The sequence below is a fragment of the Herpailurus yagouaroundi genome, unplaced genomic scaffold (assembly GCF_014898765.1).
Source record: "Herpailurus yagouaroundi ecotype Mexico unplaced genomic scaffold, PumYag 210, whole genome shotgun sequence".
Classification (NCBI taxonomy): Eukaryota; Metazoa; Chordata; class Mammalia; order Carnivora; family Felidae; genus Herpailurus; species Herpailurus yagouaroundi.
The window spans coordinates 17242681-17259967 of record NW_024412441.1 but is presented as its reverse complement, the minus strand read 5'-3'; the positions used below and the strand labels follow the sequence as shown (position 1 = coordinate 17259967).

At 54.6% G+C, this 17287-nt stretch overlaps 2 protein-coding genes across 2 annotated transcripts; both read right to left on the bottom strand.

Annotated features, from left to right (window-relative positions):
* Positions 1-1600: 1600 nt before the first annotated feature.
* On the bottom strand, positions 1601-4734 carry OXER1 (oxoeicosanoid receptor 1). Its single transcript, XM_040453933.1, has one exon. The coding sequence runs from the start codon at positions 3144-3146 to the stop codon at positions 2007-2009; it is 1140 nt and encodes a 379-aa protein (XP_040309867.1). The 5' UTR covers positions 3147-4734; the 3' UTR covers positions 1601-2006.
* Positions 4735-4848: 114 nt separating this feature from the next.
* HAAO (3-hydroxyanthranilate 3,4-dioxygenase) lies at positions 4849-17260 on the bottom strand. Its single transcript, XM_040453940.1, has 10 exons — positions 17084-17260; positions 14524-14602; positions 11685-11768; positions 11265-11371; positions 8308-8397; positions 7937-7980; positions 7524-7669; positions 5631-5699; positions 5362-5444; positions 4849-5258 (listed from the first exon to the last, which is right to left on the bottom strand). Exons 1-10 carry the CDS (start codon positions 17161-17163, stop codon positions 5180-5182), a joined length of 861 nt encoding a protein of 286 aa, XP_040309874.1. The 5' UTR covers positions 17164-17260; the 3' UTR covers positions 4849-5179.
* Between the last annotated feature and the right edge of the window lie 27 nt (positions 17261-17287).

Genomic DNA, 17287 nt, shown 5'->3' with positions numbered 1-17287 from the left:
ACAAATCTCAAGCTGAGGTTGGGTTGGGCCGGTCTTGGCCCGTTCTTCCCCATGGCAGAAGATGGAGAGGTGGGGAGTCCCTAGGAGTGACTCTAGGAGGGTGAAAGAGACAGCAGCAAGAAGGGAGGCATGGAGCAGGGGGCCATGGAGGGCAGGGACACATGAGGAGCCACCTTGTAGGGGTCCAAGCAGCACACCCTTGGTTTGAGTTCTCTTCCTCTGTGGGTTTCTGAGAGCAGCTGGTGTTTTCAGAAAAGGAAAGAGGGCTGGAGATACACCAGGGAGATCGGTTCCAGTATCCATCCAACGTATTGTCCCCCAGGCCACCTCCCTCCACCTGACACGTTCTCCATCTCCCACCCCAACATCTGCATGGCTCCTAGATGCCTCCCTCCCGGGACATTAGTGACTCCTAGGCTTTGACCTCCATTTTTGAAGACTTTTAATAGAGGGAAAGCATCCCTGTCTATGATATGAGAGGGTTGCACTTGGATTAAAACTCCAAAGGGAATTGGGGAGAGGGGATTTGGTCCCATTCATCAGAACCTATACCTAAAGTGTAGAAGTTCATGGGTGAGGTGATGAGTGGAGAAGTAGTTCCAGCTTCTTCTGTCCCTGCAGCAGGGAGGTGCATGTGTATTCATTGTTCTGAGGTAGCCAGGGCTGGAGACACACAGGGTTCAGGTGGTGCATATTTGGGACCCTACTGACCTCTAAGTAGCCCTTTGGAAACTTTGAAGGCTATGCCTCCCCCTCCCCCAACCTAGATTAGAAAACTTGTTGCTTTCCCAGGTTACAGTTAGGAGATTAGAGTAGAAAATGCAGATTGGGTCTGCCTAAGTATTTTAGGAATTTGTCCTAAAAGCAGTTACCAAAGAATGACTTCCCCTGTGGACAGAAGGGCCAACCACTGCCCCCTCACCCACCAAAAAACCCTAATTCATGCCAGGTATACGTCTTGTGCCTGGGGGACCCAGGCCAGTGGATGGGTTAGCCCAGGTGGATTCAGAGACTGATTACAGGCTTACTGAGCAGAACAAAGGGATGGAGGTGGGCAAGGTGGCTTTGGTCCTGGGAGAGGGCTATGAGAGTCAGTCCTGGTGACTCTGAGGCCCCTGTCCTCACCTGGGGTCCTGTCCTGGTGGGGTAGCAGCTACCACAGGTTCCAAGGCCAGGGAAGGGTACTTGGGGCTGAGGGAAGCTAGCAGGGGTGGGGCGGGGGGAGCCCAAGCTGAGCTAGGAGCCTGACTTCCAGATGAAGTAACTTCCAAGGTGGAAGATCTCCTTGTTGTTCCAGGGGAGAGCTGGGCTGGGCCCTTAGTGCCTTGGGTGAGACCTCAAGGATCGCAGAAGGGGTGCTGAAGGCCAGAGAGGAGCAGGGGTCTCCCGGGGATCCAGACAGGCTGCCCTTCCTGTAACCCAGAGAAGTTCTGCCTTGAAGGACACCTCAGGGCCCCAGGAGCAATGTGGAAGGATGGTGTCCCAGATGGCTTCCCCACTGTGTCCCCTGAGTTTCCCTTCATCTTGGGCACTCACTTTGAACCCCAGGGCCAGATGGACCCAAAGACATTGGGTTTTCCTTAGAACAGCTGAGGCAAGCTTGCATTTTCAAAAAGAAGTTTATTAGCATTGAAAGGGACAAATGAGATAAGAGAAAATGCAGAGGCCCAATCTCTAAAGCAAGACCTGTGCTCTCATAGTCATCACACTCTGGCCCGTGGACTGGGCAGCTGTGTAGCCCTTTGGGGTGGAGCTGACACAGGCTCTGCCTGTCTCCACCTGCCATAGTGCTCTTTTCCTGTGCTCTGGGGACATCATCCAGGATACACTGCTCTGTAAGGTCAAAACCCTTTTCTTTCCTGTCACCCAACTGGTTCCTGCAGATGTCCAGTTGGGTGAGGCGCCCTGAGCTGGCAATAGTCCGGGGAGTGACCTCATCCCTCCAGGTCAGATCCTGGCTGTCCTTACTTCCATGGCACTGTAAACCCCCTGTCCTGAGACGGGCCTTATGACTCCAGTGAGACCTCCGCCTGCAGCTTCTCTGTAGCCTTTGCCTTCCTAGAGGCCTCCCGGTACCTAGCAGAAGGCTGGTAGGAACTTTCATCGCTGGCTGAGCCCTGCCAGCTCTGGCTGAGGCCCAGCAGGGCCCGGCCCTGGCGGAGGAAGTTGGGGCTTGAGAAGCAGTAGAGCACAGGGTCCAGGACACTGTTGAGGTAGGTGAAGGCCAGGGAGCCGTGGAAGAGCTGGGAGCAGATGTTCAGGATGTGGCAGGCATGCAGGCGGAAAGCCACCATGGAAGCCATGCCAAGGATGACACTGGGCAGGAAGCAGATGATGTAGACAGCCACCACCACGGCCAGCATGCGCACGGCCCTCCGCGGGCCTGTCTGCCCACCCAGGCTGCGGCGCCGGATGGTGAGCCCGATGCTCACGATGGCAAAGAGGATGAGCGCCAGTGGCAGGAAGAATTCCAATACGAACAGTGCCTGGTGCCAGCGGAGTGAGGCCGAGGTGTTCTTGCCCAGCCGGTAACTGAGGCAGGAGTGGTTAGTATGGGCAGTCAGGAGCAGGTGTCCGTTGAGGAGCAGGATGCCCCCCCACAGTCCCCCGGCCACTCTGGCGGCTGCCCACACAGAAGCCTGGCTCAGCATGTGGTGGGGCCGCACCACCTTCAGGTAGCGGTTGAGTGCGATGGCCGTAAGGAAGACCATGCTGGCCGAGCGGTTGGTGGACAGCATGAAGAGGTTGACTTTGCAGACAGTGGCCCCGAAGCGCCAGATCTCGTGCAGGAAGTAGTAGTCCACACGAAGGGGCAGGTTGATGATCAGGAGAAAGTCGGCAATGACCAGACTGACCAGGAACACTGTGTTGGACGTCCAGGGCCGCGTGTGGAAGCAGAAGATGAAGAGTGCCAAGCTGTTCCCCAGAAGGCCCAGGACAAACTCCACACCCAGGGCTGGTGCCAGGAAGGCAGATACTATGGGGGAGGAGGCTGGGTGGCAGGGAGCCGAGGCCTCTCCAGGTGACCCCCAGTCTGTGGTGAAGGCAGAGGGAGAGGAGGAGAGGGAAGGAGGGAGGGAGGCAGGAAGAGTAGAGGGAGGGAGAGAAAGGAGGGGAGAGGAAGAGCTCAGGTTATGAGATTCCATGGGCTGCTTAGGCCACAGACCTGAGAGAAGTTTCCAGTCTTTCTACCCCTGCAAGAGTGTTCAGGGCAGAGTGGAATGATGCTCACTATTAGCTGGCCACCACGATGACTCAATATCCTGGGGTTTTCATCAGCATCCTTGCAGCCACTGAGAAACACCCAGCGTTCCTGTTTGTAGGCTCCCCCCACCTCTGCAGCCCTCCCTCCTCCCTCCCTGCCCTACATCGAGTGACCTGGCCACATGGTCTCTGAAGGGGGGTGGGGGGAGTCTATGCTGCCCTGGGCAGGGGAGGAGTGCAAGGCTCAGCAGTGGGGTGATGGAAGCCCAAGAGGACCCTGAAGTGAGAGGAAGACCCAGCTGGGGTAAGGTGGGGAAAAGTGTTCATAGCCCCAAGGGATCAGACATTTGCTTGCCTGAAGGCTGGAGCTGGTCCTGGCACCCATAGCTCAGGATCATGCAGGCCACCCTGGACATCAGCCCCCACCCCATTACATACAGACTGGGCGGTTGTGTCCCTGCCCTCATCAGCTCTGGTGGCAAGGGAGTGTGGTGCCAACAGAACATTGTTCCAGGCGAGCGCAGTGGGCAGTCCAGTCAATACCTTGACTGTGGTGCTCACGGCCTCGTGGAATTAGCCTGTTGTGCCCTGCCAGCCTGCTGTTGTTACTCCCAGGTTCCCGATGGTCCAGAGTCCATGTACAGGATGAAATACCTCCCACAGGCAGAGGGCTCCCTGCCAATTTCTACTGCCATGGCCTGGGACCTGGATGTTTCTCCCCCAGACAGAACAATCCTTAGAGCCTTCCAGATTCCCTGTCCACTGTCTACCCCACTCCATCCCTACCCAGCATTCACTACAGAGAGAGGAGTGGAGGCTGGGGCTGTCTTCAGACAAGGTGCAAGTCCTGCTCCTCCACTGCGTGGTGTTCTCAGGAGGCCATGGGGCCAGGCCTATGCACGGACACGAGGGTCTCAAGCTCCTGATAACCTGGGACAGCACCAAAGGAGGCTGCGGTTCCAGGCTGCAGGACCTGACACCCCCTTCGCCAGCGGGCTGGGGTCAGCAGAGTGCCACGTGTGCCAACTCTGCCAAGGCCTCTGGGTTTTGGGCACAGTGGCCATTGGTCTCTTTCTCTCTCAGAGCCTCCAGGCCTCTCCCCTGTCCTGGGCTCCCATCTGACCAAGGCTGAGGGAGACAGGCTGCGACCGCAGAGTGCAGGGTGGTAAGCCCACCAGCCTGAGCTTTGAATGCAGACAGGCCTTGCTTGGAAACAGAGCTGCTGGTTTCCCAAACCTCTCTGAGCTTCCTAGAGTATGGTGAGGATTCAATGAGATAATGTATGTAAAAACTTCTAGGGAATTCCCTAGCGCAGAGCTAACGTTCAGAAAAACATCTAATTTTTATCATTTGTTTGGATTATCTGCCCTGGGCACCAGGGACAAACTCGTTTTCTCATGGCCGCTTGGCCCTGCACAGGGGGCCTCCCTGGGACATTCCCGTGTTCTCCCTTCATTTCCTGCACAGAGCAATGCCCTGCTGCAGCCCAAGTTCGCACCAGCCTCTGCCTTCACATCCTGGACTGTCACCCAGTGCCCCCCACCACCCCAGACACACACACACACACACACACACACACACACACACAGTCACAGGAGCACACAAGGTCTGCCATTAGTGACAGTCTGTGTACATGTGGATACATGAGTGTCCACCAGGAAGCCTTTATTGAGGGCCTTTTTGGTGGCAGGCAAGTGCTGTGCTGAGTATGTGGGGACAGAGGGATGGAGAGGCAGCCCCGCCTCAAGGAGCAGACCAGCTAGCAGAACCGGGCAGGGCAGTGAGCAGAGAGCTGTTAGAGGAGAAGGGGTGTGACCAGCCCCCCAAGAGCCTGGCATCTCAGCTGAGAGGATGATGATGATGTCCAGGGTCCGGCTCCGGGACGCTGAGTGGCTCAGCAGTGGTACATGCAGAAGCAGAGAGGGCAGGAGACTGATGGTGGGGGGGAGGCTGTTTTGGGGCCACACTCAGAGGATCACCCCAGGGGCTTCTTGCGGGCAGGATCCTGAGTCACAGCCAGGGCCACAGAGCCTTGCCCTCGCTCCCAGGCATACCTGTGGAGACACGGGTGGGCAGGGGTCAGACAGGTGGGCCCTGAGGATCCCAGGGAAAGGAGCGGGCTCCCACAGCTGGGGGAAAGTCCTCCCGTGCACTCACGCATTCCCAGCTGGCACCAAGAGGCTGTCATCGGGGGCCAGGCTCAGGCGCTGTTCCCCAATTGTCACCACAGAGGAGCCCTCCTGGGAAAGAGGAGCAGGAGAACTGAATGGAGGCTGTTGGGCCTCAACACCTGTCCAAGAGTCCCTGAGTCTGCCTTGGCAAGGAGGCCCTGGGGGCTGCCCCAGGCTCTGGGAGTCCAAAGTCCAGGAGCAGCCTGTCCCCATGGGCAGAAGGATGTACCACCCTCTCCCAGGGGCGCCACTTGCCAACTGCCACAGCCACACATCCACGTCCTGTCTTGGGCCTTTGCTGCTGCCTTGTCCATGGACAATCACCTGGTAGGAAGTGACATACATCTTTCTGTTGCTTCTGCCCCACATAGGAGATGGTCTTGAACCTGGCCCCCGGACACCAGGCCCACAGCACCAGGCACAGCCTTATCTTCATGTGTAGAGCAAAGACCGGGACTCAGAGAGGAAGGCTGCCAGGCCCAGGCTTCCCTGCTGCATCCGTGATGAACAGAGCTGCCCACATGTTATCTGGGATCACACATGCTTGCCTTTCACACACACATGCACATCGGATTCCTCTGATGCCCATCACAACTACTGCTGACCCATGTGAAGGCATGACTGCCAGGGGCACACTTGGGACACACACACTTGCGTGTACACGGCCTAGTGTGGACTTATGTATCACACACACATAGTTCCCCAGAGTGCCCACCTCCCTTCTTCCATGAGATTCTGGCCTAAGAACGAGGAAGGAGATGGGTGGGGATGAACCTCTTTGGCCTGCATTCGCCTGGAAGCACACAGCTACTGTGCAGGCTGCGCTCCTGCTGGCCCAGAATGGGACTCAGTAGATACCTGTCACCATAAACCGGAGCAGGTGGGAGCAGGGGTGTGAAAGAGGTGGAAGGCGGGGCCATGAGGCCAGTTGGTGCTGAAGGCCGTTGCCCTGATGGGCTGGGAGGGGCTTTGTGGTGTGCATCTGCTTTCACAGCCCCGTGTAAGCTCAGGTGTCTGCAGGCCAGACCTTTCAGGGCAGGTCTGTATCCAGTGAGCATCTCTCCACGAGAATGTCTAATTCAAACAGCAAGGGATGTGCCAGTGGCAAACTGTAAAGCACAAGCAAGCACGAGCCTCCTAGCAGGTCTCCTCGCCTCCACGCTTGCCCTTGCCTTCTGATCCTGTCCCCACACAGTACAGTGATCTTTCTGAAGGGGGATTTGTCATCTCCCTGCTTTAATGCTTGGGGGAAGCTCTGTTGTCTCCAGGATAAATCCTTACACCTTGTCCAGCCCAGGAGACCTGTCAGGACCTGGGCACTGCTTGCTACTCCTGCCATCTAGCAATGGTGCCTGCTGCCCCCACTCCTGGCTCCTGCTGTCCCCTGTCCTGGCTCCTGCCAACCTCAGCTACTTGCAGTGCCAGGCTGTTTCAAGCTTCCATGCCCTTACTCATGCTTCTCCCTCACTTGGGATGCTCTTAGTCTCCCTTTCTTCCTTTTGCAAATGCCTAAATTTGCTTTAAAATGCAGCTTACACATCACCTCCTCCAGGAAGTCTTCCCTGACTTCCCTCCCAGCCTGGGTTCCACCTTTATTGTCCTATGGCTTGCTGAAGCTTCTCTATCAAATAACATACCACGTGATTATGGTAATTGTTGAACTTGTCTGTTTATCAGACCATACACTCTTCGAGGCAGTGACTCTAATTTTCCTACCAAACCCGGACACATAATAAGCACTCAATAAATGTTGAATGAAAGAAGGCCAGCTTTGTTTGGGTGGGTCTCTCCCTGTTCATCACTCCACCCACCCCTCACCCCCCAGGCACCTCTCTTCCTTCTGGCTCCCCAGGCTAACACTGGCCAAAGGCTCAGGAATTCCTAATAGAGGGATAACTCTAAACCCTCAGGAACTAGTCAGTAGATGGGGCAACTCCTACTCTGAAGGCAAAGAAAGACTGCTTGAGACCATGTACTCCACTCATAGCAAAGTCATCATTCTCCGAGTCAAGGAGAAAACAGGAAGGCCTCTGTTCATGTCACAACTTCCCAAACTCTGTGTGTGTGTGTGTGTGTGTGTGTGTGTGATTAGTTACCATTTCCTAGGGCTGCTAGATAGATGTCCTGAGTGGCCCAGGGCTTCATTACCTGTGTCTCATAGGTGTCCCCAAACAGGCTGAGGGGTGTGCCTGCCTGCAGCTCTCTGCGGTGGCGATCCAGCCAGGCCTCCAGGGACATCGGCTCCATGACAGATCGGGTGCTCAGGGGGAATGGCGGTTCCTTGAGCAGCTGGTCTGCACCCACAGCACAGCTGTGTCAGTGGCCTCTGGCCCAGCCTGCCCAGCCCCAGCAGGCCCAGGGTCCCAGCTCTAAATCACCAGAATGGGCTCTGGAGCCAGCTCAAGCCCCAAGCAGCCATGTGGAGGGTACTATTTGGTGCCATGATCTCACACTCTGGGTACCAGGCAGAGTCCTCAAAAGGAGACGGGCACTCTGGGCCAAGACCCATTCTACTCTGGGAAAGCAGAGAGGGAGGGGGAAAGGTGGTTCAGGGGGCTCACCAGGGATGGGCTCTCCTGTTTTGTGCTGCTCAGAGCTGAAGAACCTGCAGGGAGAAATGGGGAGGAGGAGTGGCCAGTGGAGACACACATGTACACACATACTCGTACACTCTCAGGTGTGGGAGCCCACACCCTCGTAGGCCCCCCCACAACTTGCTGTGGGTTCCCCTCGCTTCCAGCCCCATGGAGCAGTCCCTCCTCCCCCCCAGGCCCTCCCACCCCAGGAGGGCCGACCTCCCCCACCAAATCCCAGGCATGATGGCTCCATGTGGGGGGTACTTCTACAGAGTATCGCTGGGATGGGTCTGCCCTTCCCAGCCGGCGCAGGGGGCCTCAGAGAGCAAGATGCAGGGACTGGGCTGGGGGCTCACTCCTGGATGATGGGGGCCAACTGTGTGCCAAGGTCCTCGCAGTAGAACCACTTCTCAAACAGGACGTCCGTGGTGTCCCCCACGTAGTACCTGCCAGAGCAAAGGACAGGCAACCCAGCTCCCCACCTGGATAGCCTCAGGCAGCCTGGCTCTGCTTGTGGAAGTCTGGACCCCGGCTAGCCCTGCAGAGCTGGCTGCCTGCTTCACCCTGTTAGCACACCCTAGTGGCCAATGCTTGCTTGCCCAAACCTGGCTCTCCCAAAAGCACCGTGTGCCTCAAATTCCGGAGTGGGTATTATTGACCCCATTTACCTTCCTGGTTCCCCAAACTTTACAAAATGGATAGGAACTGTGAGGCTCAGAGAAGCTGGGTAACTTGGCAAGGATTACATAGCATTACAAGATCTGAGAGTCTTAGAAACACAGAAAACATCAATTACAAAGAGGAAGCCAAGGCTGAGCCTGAATACGGGGCCTGTGGCTGGATGCTCTGCCTGCCTGCTGAGCTCTAGATCAGAGCGCATGGAACCTTAAGAATCCAACATGCAGAAGATGCCCCCCAGATGAGGTGTCCTGCTCCTTGAAGGGTAATGGATGCCTTTGAGAATTGGAGCAAAGCACTAGACCTCTTCTCCAGAGGGAGGTCATTGTGCACGGGCGCACAGTCTCTAGGAAACTCTTGGAAGCCCACCCAATCCCCAGCCTGGCTCAGTGAGCTCCTCCGCTAGCAGATGGGGGCTGTGCGTCAGGCCCCTGTGTGTGCAGCACTTCCGCTGACCGAATGTCTAACCTCAGGCTCAGCTCCCAGGGCCCAGGCCAGCTCCGTCCACTTTTCAACCCCTCCCGAAAAAGAGAAGTGGTCCTGCTCATGGGACGTGGTTTACAGACACGCTGCATCCACCCCATCTGGCACCTCATGTTCTATCCTGGCGTGGAGCTGGTCACAGGAAGCATGCCTTCAGAGTGGCATTTTAATGCTGAGTCCCTGGCTTTTACTAAGGGTCAAAAGTAGCCAGAGGCACCTGGCTAGCTCAGTCAGTGGAGCAGGTGACTTGACCTCAGGGCTGTGGGTTCGAGCCCCACATTGGGTGTAGAGATTACTTAAAAATAAATCTTAAGGGGAAAAAAGGCATCCAGATAAAATCTGTTATTGAATTTGCTATAAAAATGTTACTGAGGACACTGTCCACTCTGTCACTAAAGACTCCCTTATATAAAGCCCCATGTGAAAAATTATTTTGGAATTGAAAGGCAGGCCTCTGTTTCTACAACAGACCATTATGCAGTAGATCAGTATATGCAACCACTAACATTAAGGGGGTTTTTGTTGTTGTTTTTAGAGAGAGAGCATATGCCTGAGCAGGGAGGGGCAGAGGGGGAGAGAGAGAGAGAGAGAGAGAGAGAGAGAGAGAGAGAGAATAAAAAAATTTTTTTTAATTTATTTGTTTTGAGAGAGAGAGCAAGCAGGGAGGGTAGGGGCAGAGAAAGAATCCCAAGCAGGCTCTGAGCTGTCAGCTTGAAGCCTGATGTGGGGCTGGAACTCACAAAGTGTGAGATCATGACCTGAACTGAAACCAAGAGTGGGATGCTTAATAGACTGAGCCACCCAGGTGCCTTGGTTTTCTCTTTATTATTATTTGTTTTATTGAGATATCATTCACATAACAAAATTTACCCCTTTCCTGACAAATAATTTTAACTTTATTTGCTTTCTTTTACTTTTCCTGATTTCAAGACAGGTGATTAGAAAAAAGGGAAGCATTAAAAAATATCCATTGTAACAGAAAATACAGGGCAAAGTATCCTGATCTCAGGAATTTGTTGAGAAATTTTAATTTTCTTAATTAAAAAACAAAAGAAAATAGTTTAGCTTTTGGACAAATCTGTGTCCTCCTGAGCCACAGGCTGCATCAGATAAAAACTAGGTGACTGATTGGAACCCAGTGGGAACTCAGCTATAGAAAGAGTGCCCCCCTCAGCACTGGTGTTTGTCCCTTCCTTGGTGCTTTTTTTAACTTTTTTCCTTCAGTTTTATTTATTTTATTTAATTTATTTATTTTTTAATTTTAATTATTAATTTATTTACTTATTAATTAATTAATTTATTTGAGAGAGAGAGAGAGCACAAGCAGGGGAAGGGCAGAGAGAGGGAGAGAGAGGGAATTCCAAGCAGGCTCTGCACTGTCAGTGCACAGCCTGATGCAGGGCTCAAACCCACGAACCACGAGATCACGACCTGAGCCGAAGTCAGATGCTCAACTGACCGAGCCACCCAGGCCCCCCTGTCCCTTCCTTGATGCTTACTCACGCTCCTATCTAGATTGTCCTGACCCTAATTTCCTATTTCTCTACTGTGTCAGCTCTTCCACTTTCTAGCAAACTCAACTTCCCTGTGCCCAGTCTCTTTGTCTATAAAGTACAGATGATAACAGTACCTACCCCATAGGATCCCTGGTGGGTTAGATGGATAAATACACCTGAAGCACCTGCCTGGTGCTCTAGCAAGTGTCATACACATGTTAGCACTGGTTGTGGAATGAGCTGGGGTAGAGAAATAAGCCAAGGGCATCCTGGCAGAGACTGAATAAATCCTGGGGTTGGAGGCTGGGAGGAGCAGCAGTGTGCCTGGCTGCCCTGGCCAGGGGGCTCTGACTTTGGCATCCCCACTCCCAAATCCCTGCAGACCTCAGTGTGGGAAGCACAGGTTCCGGTCCCAGCCGGAGCCTTTAGGCTGAATGGGCTCCCAGGGGGTCAAGAGGGCATCCTTCCCTAACCCCATCATCAACTGCACGCCACCACCTCCCCTACCCTGTCCCCGTCAGCCAGCAAACACAGGGTCTGCACTGCTTCCACCCCTCTCAGTGGCCAGGAAGTGCTTTCTCAGGTCCATCTAGTGTTCTTTCCTCTGCTGCTTGCCCCCTGTCTCTGCCCAAGACCCCCAGACAAGGCCCATTTACCTGAGCCCATCTAGCTCGGTTTTCAGCCGTCTCCGTTCAATGACCAGCCCCACAGTGTCAGCAAACCTCTGCGGAGAGTGGGGTACCCCAGCGGGCAGGAGGAATATCTGCAGTGGTGGGGACAAGGTGCCAGCAAGGATGCAATCCCCTCCCAGAGGCCTTGATGCCTGCAGTGTCCTGGCCTCTCCAACCGACCCACAGGGTCCACCCAGCCCACCTCTCTGCCAGCCTCCAGCTGGGAACTGGAGGGAATGTCAGGCCTTACTGAGGATGCAAAGTTCACAGGAGGAAGGGCCTGAGGACCAGGAAGGGAGGCCGGACAAGGCAGGGAGGACACACTCCAACCAAAGTCAGGATGAGTGGACAATGGGTTTCTGCTCCGTGGTCCTTCACCACCCATCCCCTGGGGCCCAGCCTCACTTCTCCCTGCCGGATGGTCACATCCCGGTGTTTTCCTCGCTCCAGGACTTGAAGAACCATGTCGCCCTTGAACTGGTAAAACACCTGTGGGACAGGACAGCAGACAGGCTCAGACCCTCCCCCATCCCTCTTCCAGGTCCTTGGCTGGAGTTCTGACCCGGAAACTTGAGAAACTTCCTGAAGACCTTTATGAGCAGTTCTGTCACTCCTGCCCCGAGCCCCCAGCCCCCGCTGACACATGCTACAGATGGGTGTGCTGGGGACACACAGGATCACATCTTGATATGCAAGTGATGACTGAAGTACCTGGGACAGAATAGCTGGTTTCTGGTGTGGGGGCAGGAGGCTGGCTGAGAGGCTCACTGGGGAATTCAGTGAGCCCTTCAGGTAAGGAGAAGCGCCCCCTTACTGTGTCCCAGGGTCTGTGCAAGCACTCTCCTATACATTATCAGAAATCTTTACCACAGCCTCCAAAGGTATTATTAACCCCATTTTCTATAGAAAGGAAAAAAAGAAAAAGGCTCAGAGTGAAGCAACCTGCCCAAGGTCGCCTAGTTAGTCCTGGAGCTACACTTTGGACTTGAGTCTGTGTGTAGCTCCGGAGCTTGTGCTGGCTCCCCCGGCGGGCAGGGCAGCGTCTGTTCAAATGCCTTTGGAGTTCGGCTGTGTGAACGGCCAGCAGGAAGCCAGGAAGCCTGCGGGGCAGGTGGCTGTGGGGATGGGAGCACTCACCTCCTATCTCCCTGGGGGTCCCTACTATGTTTTTTCTATTCCATCCTAAATTCCTAAATAGTGTGTTTACTGAGATCACCCCAAGGCACGGGGAGAAGGAGGCAGGCATGTTTTTTCTCCACCAGTCCCACACTGCACAGGTGTTAAAAGCCCCAGCCAAACAGTTGAAGGGGTGTTATTAATAACTATTGTTATCATGTAACAATAGTTACATGTTATCATGTAAGCAGTTAGAGGTTCCTGTCACAGTATCTACTAAGAGAAATCAAGGCAAGCGCAGGGAAACTAGAGAAACGTGGCGAGGTGGCGTCACCCCTCTGATGGGCAATCTGGCAATGGGCAGAGAGAACCCCCACCGCTCACACCCGTGCGCAGTGGCCTGAGGGGCTTCTGGGGATGCAGGACCCGCAGTGATGAGGGGCCTGAGGCTCACCGAGGCAGGCAAAGAAACCCTGCAACAGGCCTAGTTTCCCCCCTGGTGGCCACTCCCAATCCCATCCTGTCTTGTCCTGCTGCTGAAAAATCCTGCTGATTTTTCCCACAGACAGTTTCCCGTGAGGTGTGCTGAGAAGCAGGTGGCTAGACTAGGAGAGCTAGGAGAGGTGAAGGGCTGGCCTGCTTTGCAAGGCTGCTTCTGTTGGCCCGGGGTCCTTACCCCCCTCCCTGCCCCCTCCCCCAGGTGTTCTGTAAATATTTGTTGAGTGAAAGATTCTCCTGTGCTCCTTCCAGTTCTGGCTGTGGCTGAGAGGCCAGCAGTGGGGGTGGAAGCTGGACTCTGGACCTTGAACCCCCGCATCAGGGCCCTTAGGAGGTGGGTGGGAGTTCCCTATCCTGATCTTTTGTCACCAGAGATCCTGAGAGCTGGAAACCCACCTGTGTCTTTCTTTAAGGTGGCCCATCTTTTTCTTCCTTTTTTTTTTTTTTTGAGAGAGAGAGAGAGAGTGAGAGAGGGGAGAGGGGTAGAGGGAGAGGGAGAGAGAGAATCTTTTTCTTTTTAATTTTTTTTAATGTTTATTTATTTATTGATTTATTTATTTTTTTTCAACTTTTTTTTATTTTTTTATTTTTTTATTTTTGGGACAGAGAGAAACAGAGCATGAACGGGGGAGGGGCAGAGAGAGAGGGAGACACAGCATCGGAAACAGGCTCCAGGCTCCGAGCCATCAGCCCAGAGCCCGACACGGGGCTCGAACTCACGGACCGCGAGATCGTGACCTGGCTGAAGTCGGACGCTTAACCGACTGCGCCACCCAGGCGCCCCATTTTATTGATTTATTTTTGAGAGAGAGAAAGAGGGACAGAGTGCGCATGGGGGAGGAGCAGAGAGACAGGGAGACACAGAATCCGAAGCAGGCTCCAGACTCTGAGCTGTCAGCACAGAGCTGGATGCAGGGCTTGAACTCATGAACTGCGAGATCATGACCTGAGCTGAAGACGGACACTTAACCTACTGAGCCACCCAGGCACCCTTCATCTTTTTCTTTTAATTTTACTTTTGTTTGTTCACTTTCAGGTAGGTAGGCAGTACAGAAACACAGTTCAAAATTCAAGGTACAAAAGGGTATTCGGTGCAAATTCCTCCCACCCAACCTTCCCCTCTGTCAAACAGCTCCTAGGAACTGATATGTCTTTGGCTCTCTAGATAAGGAGGGGGCCTCCCGGCCCCAACCCTTCCCGGAGAACTAGGCTCCTGAGACCAGAGTGGAGCACCCAGGTCCCTCTCAGCATGCAGGTCTCAGTTGGGAGGCCAATCTTTCATATTCAGATTTTAGGAAGAGGGGATCAGGACTTCCCACCTGGCACATGGACGGCCCCTGTGTCCAGGACCAGGGGTGATGCCCAACAGTTAGAGCCTCCCTCTCATACCCACAGAGTCTGGGTTCTTTCTGGGGGCTCCCCCAGCAGAGTTGGAGCACGGAGCTGTTAGATGTGCCACTGTGTATCCCTAACTTCCAGGCAGCAGTTTTGTCCTGTGATTTCAATCAAGCCCCCTTCATCCATCAGCCATCTGACCACCTCCTTTCTGTCCACAGGTTCTGGCTCCTGCTTGGGAAGTGTCCCCCTCCTTCAGGGCTATTAAAAAAAAGGGGGGCAGTAGAAGGCCTACCTCCTCACCCTCCTCGATGTGGTAGTCCTTCCTGATGTTGGGGCCCCCGACGAACATGACTTTGAGCTGCTCCTGGTGCCTGCAATGGACAAGGGGGAGAGGTCCTGAATCAGTTCGTGGGACAGGACAGGAGGGGTGCCGGGGCCTGTGGGGGGCCTGAAAGGAGCCTGGGTACACCTGGGAGAGGTGACAGGGCTGTTTCTGCATCATTGTCCCTGTAATCTCTGACATTTGTCCCCCTCCCCTGTCATCCCAGTATGGCCTTGTTTATCCAAGAGTGTGTCTATGTGTGTCTGAGATTATACGTGTGTACCTGTGTCCTTCTGTATGTCTCGGTGTATTTGTGTGTGTGTCCCCAACATCCTCTGGCCTAGTTGGGGGAGCAGCATGGCGGTGGATCGATCGCTTCGTCAACCAGGATCCCTGGCCTTGTTCAAGATCTCCAATTACAGGAGAGCAAACCACAGGCACCACTTCCTGGGCCTGGGGGCAGTGGAGGCGTAAAATGACCTTTATCTAACCCCCTCTCCCCAAGCTGTCTGATTATGAGACAGACTCTCTGCTCCTGGAAACTGCTGGCTTGAAGCTGTGAGGCAATTAGGGAAAGAAGTGGAGGGGAAAGCTGGATGCAGATAGCCTGAGACTGGAAGTGTTGGGGGGTCTTGGTGGTGTGGGCGTGGTCTTGGGGAGCAATGACAAGAAGGTGGAACCAGGTCACCCCAGGCCACAAAAGCTCAGCTAAGCAGTTTGATCTTGGCCTGAGGGGTGCCAGGGAGCCTAGGAAAGTTTTTCTTTTTCAAATCAACTTTGTATAATTTAGGTACATATGGAAAGTCCTTGAATGAGCCCACTCAAGAACTATTTCAACCCATCAGCCAGATCATGTCTCTCCTCTGCTCAAAGCCCCCCAGCCATTTCATATGACCCCCTCCCCCACCTGACCCCAAATTCATATGTTGAAGTCTCACCCCCAGGACGTCAGAATGTAACCTAATTTTGAACTAGGGTCATTGCAGATATAACTGGTTAAGCCACGATGAGGTCACCCTGGAGTAGGGTAGGCCTCTAATCCTTATTAAAAGGGGAGAGATTTAGACACAGATACATTGACAGGAAGAGTGCCCTGCGAAGATGAGGACAGAGATCAGCGTGATGCAGCAGAAGCCAAGGAAGGCAAAGATTGCCACCAAGCCAGCCACCTGGAGCTAGGAGAGGCCTGGAGCAGACACTTCCTGACTGCCCTAGCAAACACAGTGGAGGGCCCGCAGCTCTATTCCGCCCTGTGGCCCATTATGCCTGCCAGCCTCCACCCCTTGTCTGTTTGTATTTATTGGTTGCCTCCTCTCACCGAATGTCAGTGCCACCAGGAAATGACTGTCAGTTTGTTTTCTGCTGCATCTCCAGTGTCCAGAACAGTACCTGGCATGTACTAAGTACTCAGTGAATACCTGCTGAATGAATAAAGGCAGGGCCTGCCTTTTGTGATTGTTAATACTGGGCCGTGTTGGAGGCCATGCTAGGGTGGGGGGCTGGAGGCAGGGGCAGTCCCTACCACCCAGGCTGGAAGGGACAAGGGTGGACCCAGAGCAGTGGCCAGAGGGCCGGGGAAGAGTAGAGGGAGGCGAGACACTGTTAGGGCACACTGGGGGACCTACAACCAGGCTGTACAGAGATGAAGTGGAGGAAAGGGGTGAGAGCAACATCAGTGGTAGAAGACATGCTGCTTTGAGGGGGATGTTGGCCATGAGCCGTGGCAATGCTGCACAGTGACCTAGAGCATGGATTTTGGAGTCGAGCCCTTCCATGGGCTGGAGTCTGGATCCCATCCCGCACTAGCTGTGGGACACTGGGAGAGTTACCAGAATCCTGCCTCACGGAGCTAATGTGTGAGAACTACGTGAGAGGGTGTAAAAACACTGGGCACGGTGTCTAGCTTGTCAAAGTGTGTGACTGCGGCCATGCGGTTTGGGGTGCCAGGCCGTTGGGGATGTTCTGCAGACATGGGAGCGTCAGCGGAGAGCTGGGGAGCACACCAGGCAGGGCCCCAGGGCCCGGGAGGAGGGGAGAGAGGTGAAAGGGCCACAGGGGAGGGCCAGGTGGGCATGTGTGTCCATCTGCAAAGAGAAGCCTGGGGAGAGCACCAAATCAAGATCCTCCCACAGGAGCTGCTCCTCTGACATCACCCTCTGCCTGCAGGTTCTACTGCAATTCTGAGGCATGGAAAAACCACCTCCCCAAACTTCTGAGAGTCACTGGGGGTTGGAGACTGAGCCCGGGGAAAGGGTGGTGAGGTGCCATCTGCATCTCTCCTAGGCTCAGTCACTCAGCCATCTTCAGAAGTCAAGGTCACAATCTCCCAGGCAGAGTCACCAGAAAGAGGAACAGCTGAGGGCGGTGGAACCCGGAACAGCTTGCCCTCCCCCTCCCCTGAAGGCACAAGAGGATGGCAGACTTCTGGATCAAGGAACTGGGCACTGGAGGGTGAGGGATGCGGCGTGCAGACGGAGGAGGGAAAGGCGAGGGTAGAGGGCAGAAGGACGAGAGCGTCCCTGGGACTCACAGGAGCTTGTTGCAGACCGGGGGCAGGAAGGAGGCCCGGTTCTCCTCTACCCAAGTCTTCACCCTCACGGGACGCGCCATGGCAGCCCGGGAGCCCAGTCTGGAACCGCGTGCACCCCGCGGGTATAGGAGGGGCTCGGCTCCGCCCAGCGGCCCATTGGCCGCATTGTTCCTAGGCGTCCCGGGGGTCAAAGGGCGGGATACC